Source organism: Sprattus sprattus, assembly GCF_963457725.1.
Source record: "Sprattus sprattus genome assembly, chromosome: 8".
NCBI classification, from domain to species: Eukaryota; Metazoa; Chordata; class Actinopteri; order Clupeiformes; family Clupeidae; genus Sprattus; species Sprattus sprattus.
In genome coordinates this window covers 20,771,097-20,781,096 of record NC_137927.1, presented here as the reverse complement: position 1 = coordinate 20,781,096, position 10,000 = coordinate 20,771,097, and the positions used below count along the sequence as shown (strand labels likewise).

The 10,000-nt window shown below is 45.2% G+C and overlaps 2 protein-coding genes across 2 annotated transcripts in view; both read left to right on the top strand.

Moving 5' to 3' along the window:
* itfg1 (integrin alpha FG-GAP repeat containing 1) overlaps positions 1 to 214 on the top strand; it is a 169,015-nt gene extending 168,801 nt beyond the window's left edge. Inside the window, exon 18 of the mRNA XM_080843187.1 lies at positions 1 to 214. This exon is cut by the window's left edge and continues 177 nt beyond it. The gene's annotated coding sequence lies outside the window, so the exon portion shown is untranslated.
* Positions 215 to 5,815: 5,601 nt separating this feature from the next.
* Positions 5,816 to 10,000, top strand: part of neto2a (neuropilin (NRP) and tolloid (TLL)-like 2a) — a gene marked incomplete at both ends in the record, with an annotated part of 17,486 nt that continues 13,301 nt past the window's right edge. Inside the window, 4 exons of the mRNA XM_080843529.1 lie at positions 5,816 to 5,891; positions 6,170 to 6,226; positions 6,608 to 6,751; positions 9,766 to 10,000. The exon at positions 9,766 to 10,000 is cut by the window's right edge and continues 14 nt beyond it. Of these exons, the coding sequence (XP_080699655.1) occupies positions 5,816 to 5,891; positions 6,170 to 6,226; positions 6,608 to 6,751; positions 9,766 to 10,000 (512 nt within the window). The remainder of the gene's footprint in view (positions 5,892 to 6,169; positions 6,227 to 6,607; positions 6,752 to 9,765) is intronic.

Below are 10,000 nucleotides of genomic sequence, written 5' to 3'. Positions count from 1 at the left end.
AGGAGGTCCAAAAAATAACAAATCTTTCCGGCACATAATTGTTTATTTTAATGCGTAAAACTTTTAAGATGTGATTTGACCAGATCTGCATAGCATTAGATGCTCAGGCCTCTCTGTAGACAGAAGATAATGAAAGCTTTTAACCACACGCACCTGCTCTTTCATCAGAATTTGAAATCAGGTGATTTGGTCAAACCAGGTGCTGTGTGATGCCAACCCCCCCCCCCCACCCCCCCTCTCTCTCTCTCTCTCTCTCTCTCTCCCTCTCTCTCTCTCTCTCTCTCTCTCTCTCCCTCTCTCTCTCTCTCTCCCTCTCTCTCTCTCAACACTGCATTCCCAATACATTTTGCTTGAGCATTAAATGTCTTTTCGATGTGGAAAATATGCAGTACTGCATTAGCATGTAGTCAGTGTCACTGGAAGATGAAGTTTTCTGTCCTGCTGAGGTGATTTTGTTTTTGTTGTTGAGTCCTTTTACTATTTGTTTGTTTGTTGAATGCAAGAGTGTGTGTTTTGTCCTGTGTTCCATCCTCCATGTGATTCTGCCCACATCAGAGTGGGAGCTGCTCCAGTTCGTGTTCATTGGTGGGGATGCTTTGAGGACCATTCCCTTGGATCACTCCTGCTTCCTGTGTGTCATGCTAAAGCCTTGAGATTCAGAGTTCAGTGACCCTCTCACGCTAGCAGCACCACTGACCTGAAGACACACACACACACACACACACACACACACACACACACATACACCGTAGCAGGCAGCACCACTGACCTAAACACACACACACACACACACTCATCCTAGCAGCACCACTGACCTGAACTCTTCCCCACCCCTCTGAGGCTGCTCTGTGTAGCAGGACCAGCTGCACACACACACACACGCACACAGGCACACACACACACACACACACACACACACACACACACACACACACACACACACACACACGAGTGAAACTGCATGTCCTTCCCCCCTGCAACTGACCACTGTTTGGCCTGTATGAGTGGAGGAAGCCACAGATAGACAGAGAGGGGGGGGGGGGGGGGGAGTGAGAGAGAGAGAACATAGGTATATCGTGTCTCTATTGCTTTTATTTATCTTATTTTATCATTCCTCATTCATTTCCCCCCCCCCCCGGCTCCGTGTGGTCTTAATCAAATATCAGTGTTTTATTTGCTTTTCTGATGCAGACCTTTTCATATTTTATCACATTAAATGCAAGTCCTGAAATGTACATATGTTAAAAATGTACAGGTGAAATTGAGGTTGGGTATGCAAGGTTCTGTGCTCAATGTAGGATTGATGTTTTTGAAACTACTGTAGGCTACTCAGTTCATTGAAGTCATGCAATATTAAAAATGCAATGTCTTGAGAGAAGCCAACAAACTATTTTACAAGGCACAGTCATCAAATGTAAGAATTAACACTTACTGCCTTTTAACTGATTGTTTTCATTGTTTCATTCATGTGATTTGCACGTTTTGTACTAATGACTTAATGTGTTGTTTTTATTTATTTTGAGGGTACTGAATTGAAAGCTGTCGTATTGTGTACATTTAATTTCATGGTTGTAGAGTTATGTTGGATGGGTTATCATGCCGAAAATAAAGCTGCTTTGCAGATGATGCTGATGAGATGTCGGTTTTCTTTCCAACGCCAGCGGTGTTGTGTGTTCAGCTGAGGGGATACCGTTTCTATGGGCAACACATGTGTCTTTTCAGCCACGTGCTTGAAGCTGTCATTACCCGTTACCAGAGCTGAGTTCGTTGGTGAAAACCGCACCCTAATCAAGTGATCTGACTCAAGCCGTTTTTTGCGTCAATGGGGATGTCTAAGCATCTGTGTCCTTATTAATCAACCTGCAAATTCCGCACGTTTGCATCCTCTTACGATGAGCGCAGTTACAGTGTTTCGAGGTAAATATTAATTTGGTCACACTTCTCATATTGCGAGGTAACAGGTGCGCACTGTTTTGCGCGTTGCTCTTTTTGGCTCGCATACAGAGCGTGACGCAGGCAAGGGTTTGAGAGCATGTTCTACAGTTACTACACCAAGGCGCGGATGTTACGTGTTGTCAATGTTGCTTTCGCGTCTACGTGCCAGTAGGGAAAAAAAGCTCGAGGAGGGAGAAACGAGAGCGCCAACCCAGGGGGGGAGCGCATTCGCGGATAGAGGGTGCATGCGCATGAGCTGCTCGTTCAAGCAAGCAGCGCCCACATCTTAAATGAGCTTCGTTTAGTGCCATCATTTCAGTTCAGCCGTCGACTGCTCCTCCGCAGCGCTCCCCGCACGCATATATATCTCAGTGGACTATCCGACCCCGAAATATCGAACACGAAATGTTGCATTGGGATGTACACGACACCGCTCCTCTCTAGATGGGATTAAAAACAACAGCGATTTGCGTGTTTCGAAAGGCACTTGTTTGTCGGGGAGGACACCAAGAGTGGCTGTTGTCTGCGCGAGCTATGGGATTAAGACGATCGAAGAAAAGTTGGATGTTGTAAAGATCGTATCTCCGCGTTGGATCCATACCATGGAGAGGTAGATCTCGAAATACTGACATATCAGTAAGGTGCACGTATCGACAAACACCGGGAAAGGAGATGTACAGAGGTGAGCTTTCTCTTCTGTTTGGAACAGCCTAACTATGCCTTTTAAATCAAATGTATTAGTATTATTAATTACAGTAGTAGAAGTATCGAGGCTGCGGACGGTGTCTAAGAATATAAACAATTCTATTTGTTACATTTTTTTTAATCGCGCCAACTTGCTCTCTCGCAAATTAATAAAAGTGTATTACGTCGCCACCTACAGGTGTGCTTGTATTCATTTAAATCATTAAATAAACGTATGAGACATTAAGTGCACTTGTACTCTAAGCAGCAGAGCAAACGTTGCATTCCGCAGCCAGTAGGCTATAATTACCTAAATGAACTATACTTCTAAGTACTATTTTGCACATTGGATGGAGACGATGAAATATGCTACTGTTTTAGAATTACTAGATGGATTTGACCGCGGACGCGTTTGTACTCGACTCCCTCAACGTTCCGTGTAACTTCGTAACATGACTGCACGGTCTGGGCGCATGGTGCTGAAGGGAACAGCTCCGTTCTGTTGCCGCGTTCAGCACCAGGGTGACCGTGGCCAGCCTCACCAACCGAGTGCGGTCGAAATATTCAGTCTTTGCTGAATGCATAGGGTGCAGAGTGGAAGTTTGGCCATGGATCGGGTGGGAGATGGGTGAATTCAGATCTGGGAAAGGGTCATAAGTTCAATGCGTTAATCTTGGGCAATTGTTGCTCCCTGTCGCTTCAAGTGCAACAGTCTTGACTTTTCTCAGCGATGCTGAATCTGTGATACAATGCTTGTAGCAAAGCATGTATCGACATTACTGTCAATTAGCTTGGCTTCGACTGCACCCCGACAGCGAACTGTGCGCAGCTAGGGACACTTATTGCCAATTGCGCTTTGGTGTCGTATGAGTCAAACCTGATGCGCAGGCAAACCAAGCAGTTATCCAGTTGTATTTCTAGACTTTATACTGCAATTGTGAAAATATTTCCCTCTCCAACCCGTCTTTGGTAGGGCGTATAGATTATAACGCGTATCGGTGTCTTAGTAATAAAATAGTAGCCTATTGCCATTTTATAGTGGATGTGACTACCATCCAGATGTTGGTACCTTAAATATCCTTGCCTTTATCTCCAAAACACTTCCTTCTATTTCCACATGTGGTCCGATCTCTTTTTCTAATGTTTCCTTTCAAATGTAATCCTATTTTGTTAAAACTCGATTTTTACCGCTTGGTGTTTAAAGATGTAGACTACTCCAATGTGCCTTTCGTTTTAAAACGGCAAGATAATGCTGAACATTTACTTTGCAAAAATCACAAGAATTATGCATGCGGTTGAATGTAATTAGCCTAATGCAAATGTATAATTCACGAACCATCTCACGGAAGACAACCCATGGGGTTTTTGCCGTGCAATCAGTGTTAAGCACCCGAGGGTACTCTTGGAGGAGGCTATTTGCACTCCTGCGTTGGAAATTGTGATCTGAATTGACTTGCAGCAACTGCACAACGGTCTCCATTCGTCATTATCATTTACAAATACAAACGTCAATGACCCCGTGTCTCATACATCAAATGACAGTCATCACACGATTGTCTTCTCTATTCCTATAGCCAGTGTTTCCTTTTTACTTTCATGGTCCGGGTTATTCGTATCGAAATGGGCACAACAACAGTGGTGAAAAATTTATCTCTTGGACATTTTCTTTGACTATTACCGCCTCCGCCACCGCCACCGCCTCCGTAGTTTTCCTTTCCCGTGAGCTTTACTCTACAGAAGATCAATCCCGATCTGCCAGTGTCGAGGCGGTGCGCTCTTGCGGGCGATCTATTACCGCTTTAACAGTCGATTGCTCTTAGTGTATTCACCGCGGCAGCGGTATCGGCGACAGTCCACGACAGTGGGGCCTTACATATAGGGCAGTCCCCAGGGGAACCCCTCGATGCCCCTTTGACCCGTTGTTTGGTTGTCCTCACACGACTCTAAGAAAGCTAGAAACGTGCTACACCCCTTCCCCTGACGTCAGCCAAATCGCCCTTAAATTAGTTTTAGCCAACTGCTCTCCGTGTGTGTGTGTTTTATTACGCAATCTGTCAGCGCCACTCACAGTCTGCCTGTTCAGCCAAAAATGAACACTGAAGCTCACTTCATTCTTGCGCAGCCAGGCCAACAACGACTTATCAGGCGTAGACAGATCTGGGAACTGAGTCGGCATGCGCAGGGTTGCTGATTGCAAGCGGTCTTCTTCGGTAACACAAGATACTGCCCTATTTGTTGTCTCGTTGTCACCACAGTTAAGCGCAGCATTGTGTAGACTTCACGTTCGTCAAGACACGACACGTATATATGGAGTGCGATACTGTGGGTTACTGATTTGCCTAATCACACCCGACAGCATTTAAGCGGCCTTGCGCGTCTGGTTGTTCCGATGTGCAGTGTCCACGCTAAGTGTAATACTGGTTTTGTGACGTTTAAATGTGGCTCACGGCATCCATTTTCAATTAAGAGTGTTGTAACCATAAACATATGTATACATGTATGTGTACATATGTATACACGCAGGTAACTTGCGCAAAACGAGCTGGTTTCGTTGTTAGGCAACGTAAACATACACATTTAGTTTGGACCTACATGGTTAGTAGTCTATATAGGCTACAATCAGATTTTGATATCAGAAAAGTTAGTCGATGTGTCACCCTTTTCCTGAGGAGCACTGAGCTGTGGCTGCGGAGCACTGAGCTGTAATATCGGTCTGATACACCCACATGGCTCTCATCAGAACCAAATGGCCACGGTAATCTGAGCATACAGTAGGGCCTACATGTAATCCGAGACGATCAAAAAGCAGCAGGTTGATGTTCGAAGGAGTAGGCTGGACACTTGTGACGATCCTAGAATATCCATAAGGGAGACTTCCAGCGTCTTGAGTAATGCTCCAGGGAATTCAAAACATTATCATTATTTTTTTATCGATGCCTATAGATCATGGTTGCCGATGGTAGACCTCTGAAAAATCACAGAGATATTTTGTTTACAACCCTTAGCTTTGGATGTGAGAAAGAGGAAATACTTCCCTATAAGCCTACAGTAGCGTTACAATTGATCTGCTCTGCCGGCCGGCATGGTCAGTGCTACATTCTACGTGATGCGATTATTTTAGAGCGATTGATGTCATTTCTACAGTATCCTCAGTGGCCGTTGGCTGTGGGCCGAGGCGCTACCGGGGAGATCCGATATGATCGATGGTCTCGCAAGGTATCGACACCGCTTCGGGTTCACGGCATCGAAATTAATCCTCGACACTCACGCCGGTAATGCAGTTCCCAAGAAGTTTCAGAACCGATATCAGTATAGATTTTTAAAGCATCTAGCCTACCACTTCAAGAAACCCCCAAGAGTGGGCCTGAGGCAGTGAGGTATGCGGTTAAACACTCACGGTGAAACTTGTGTGGAGCAGAGTCTATTTGTGGCACTCAGAGAGACTTTGAAAAGCTAACTTTGTCGTTTTCTCATGAATTCTTAAGACCTGACATCCTAGGGTGTAGTGATGAAGCTCACTTTTAACTTTGCTACCACACTTCTCTTCCAGTTTGGATTTTCCTTATTCTTATAGAAGAGGGTTTTGGACTGGCGCAAAGATCGCAAGGTAGGCTCATCCATTTCTCTGCTACTTAACCACGAGATAACAGTAGGCTATTACTTTGAGTCTTACAGCACACTCTGTCGCTTGAGTTTAAGAGGCAAATAGAACCAATAGTCTCCTTGAAGATAAGGCATCTAACAATATTAAGAGTAACAGTAGGTAATGTTTTCACTTAGCAAGTGACATAGGCCTTCTGTATATTAGCTGTACCTCCGCTTATGTGTTATTACGTGTGGAATCTATTCTGATCAGTTGAATTATCCATCTCTACAATGACAAATGGGTCTCATTACCCTGTTGCCTGTATGTATTGGGTTCTGTGTTATGTTCATTTTTTCATCTTCCCCGAACGGCGCTGCACCACTCTTCTGTCCTCTCCTTCAGAAACACACCATAACGATGGCGATCCGCCCCCCAACGGGGAGCAGTGCGGGGTGTGGACACGCAATATCAACGGAGGCCAGTTCACCTCTCCCAACTACCCCGAGACCTACCCGCCGAACAAGGAATGCGTCTACATTCTGGAGGGTAAGGATGGAGCTCTTAGCACAGCGGCTAAGGCTTGCTATTTCATCCGTGCGACATAGTGAGCAATTATCCGACACAGACATAGTCATTTATGCCAGTTAGCTCATACCATATAATGGCACGGTGCTGTCAGAAGCCCTCGAGAGATTACAGGAGTGAACAGGTGTTGTGATAGTTTCCATCATGTTTCTGTCGCATATTTCTTCTTCAGATGTCAGTTATGTTCTGCTTGAGGACGCGCAGCAAATTACAGAAGTATTTTAATCAAACATCTCCTGTTCGTGACAGATGCGAACTTCCTCCTCCTCCTCCTCCTCCTTCTCTTCGCCGCATTGGAATGTAGAAAGATAGCCCACAGCCATATCTTTGCGTACCACAAACAGGAGTGGAATGAGGGCACCATAGTGGGGGAAGCAGCCAGGCTAAAGAAACAGAAAGTCTTTTATAGCTGCCATTTCCCATCCCCGAATGCATGTCATTTAGTAGATGTATTTTTGTACACAGTAAGCAGCTTTAATCCAGGGTATTTTTCAATGCATTTTCCTGATAAGCCAGACAGGCTATAAGGGCACTGAGGCACCAAAGATGTGCCGACAGAAAGAGCAGGGCAAATAGCAAATAGAACAGCAAGAAACATGTAACGTTCCTCTACAGTGTTGCCTTCTGACAGGGACTAATGTGGCTTTAATGTGCCTTTAGAGGCCTCTGACAGGAGGCCCTGTTACTCCTGAGACTCCTTTTATGTAAGCCTGAAGAGGTCGTTAAACACGCCATTATCCGCTGGCAGTTGAGTGTTATGTTGATGTTGGCTGTGTCTCGTCACTGATCCATAAGTCCTCTAGAGTGAGATAATGATCTGCACAGCGGACAGGGCTCTGAGGTGAGACTGAGACATGCTTAACACTCACCAGACATGGGAGACGGGTGCAGTAAGTGCTGCTATTGTGAGCATGAATGGACTCCATACCTGCTCCATCTCACAGAGAGGGCTTTATATAATAGACTCCAGTGTGTGTGTGTGTGTGTGTGTATGTACAGGCAGTGCATTTGTGCATATCTGTGAGGGAGTGTGTGAGAACAGAGATACAGAGTTGAGAAAGTTTACCTCCTGGTTTGTGTGTGTGTGTGTGTGTGTGTGTGTGTGTCTGTGTCTGTGTGTCTGTGTTAATGTGTGGGTTATACATGCTCTGTCCTACCCGTGAATGCTTTATCGAAGCCCAAAGTCATGATGATGTTTGTGAGGGTCAAAGGTCATGATGTTGTTTGTGAGGGCTAAGGTCAGAGGTGTCTGCCTAAAGGAGATGAACCGCCAGAGCAGAGTTTCCATCTAGTTTAGTTTCCACTTTACCCTCTGAGGCCTGGGGCTGTTCTAGACCCATGCTGCTCTGTACTGTTCTGTCTGTATTTGCCCCGTGCCCGTGCCCCGTGCCCAGTGCTGGGAGTGCGTCGTTCTGGAGCATTCAGACTTCTTTAGATTAGTTTGGAGCCCAGGATGGAGGCTTGTACACATGACTGATTTAAGAAAGAGATCCAGTGTGTTCACAGTTTTAATTCATCTTATATGCCATACCACTGAGGCTGAAGGACACATTATGTGATATTAATCATTTTATCATCATATGCGATTGTTTTTTATTTCTATTCTCTGTATGAGGTGAGGTACATTAGGTCCTGTGTTGTCAGCGCACAGTGACTCTCTTGTTTTTCTTCTGTGCTTTAGGATGTGGAACGAATTTGAACCGCATGTCTCTGGTCCGCTGCACTGTGTCCACCACAGTCACACCGCTCGCTTGATCTAACGGAGACTTATATAATAGACTCCAACGATGTGTGTCTGTGAGTGTGTGTGTGTGTGTGAGTGTGTGAGTGTGTGTGTCCTGCCTGTCCTTAAGTTACTCCTGGCTGGATTGGCCTGATTTGAGTCTCGTATACAGTGTTCACGTTGGTATATTTTATTTGTTGTGACAGATAACATTTTATGTTCATTATTTTCCTAGTTGCTGTTCTGCTCCGAATCAGGATTGCGTGTTTTATAGTTGGGCTGGCTCATAGCGCAGACAAGCTGGCAGCCATTTTAGCTTCTCGTAGAGGAGGTAGTTTATCCCCACGGGAGTCTGAAGGATGTGTCTGTGTAGAATAGAATTCCCTTAGTGGGAGTTGAGCGAATGGGGACTTACGCAGTATTTGAATCTTTTTGTGTGTCTGCTTGTGAGTGTGTGTGCGCGCATGTGTATGTGTGTGTGTATCTGTTTGTATGTCTGTTTGTGTAAGTGTACATGCTTTTGTGTGTGTGTGTGTGTGTATGTATCTGTTTTTATGTCTGTTTGTGTGATTTCCCTTTGGGACACTCCACATGTCTGTGATGGACTTTCCCAGAATTGTTTTAAGTAGCTATAATTTAATAAATAATACTCTTTATTAGAGTTTATTCGCGTTTATTTACTTTACCTTCTTTTGTTTTCTCTTCATCTTGTTTTGTATTGACCTCTTGACCTCTTGACCCTCTCACCTTCCTCTCACCTTGACCCTCTCACCTTCCTTTGCTGCCATTCTCTCCATTCCTGTATGGCCTTATATGCTACACACACACACACACACACACACACACATGTCTGTACAGTCTTATATGCTACACACACATGCACACACATGTCTGTGGTCTTATATGCTACACACACACACACACACACACATGTCTGTATGGCCTTATATGCTACACAAACACACACACACACACACACACACACACACACACACACACACACACACACACACACACACACATCTCTGTACGGCCTTATATGCTACACACACATGTCTATATGGTCTACCCTTAAATGTAACACACACATTTAAGTGTATGTGTGTGGCAGAAAGGTTTTGATGCCAGATATATGACACCTGCATCAGAATAAGCTCCTTATGGATCTCTAATGTGATGAATAACTCGTGTTTTCTTCTCCTCTTTCTCTCTTCTCTCTCTCTCCCTCTCCATCTTCCTTCGTTTCTCACAGCTCTCCCTCGCCAGAGAATCCAGCTGACCTTCGACAAGAACTACTACGTCGAGCCGTCGTTCGAATGCCGCTTCGACCACATTGAGGTCCGGGACGGGCCCTTTGGGTTCTCCCCACTCATAGACCGGTTCTGCGGACCCAAGAGCCCCGGCGTGGTCACCTCCACTGGACGCTTCATGTGGATCAAGTTCACCAGTGATGAAGAACTCGAAGGCTTGGGGTTCCGCATCAAATA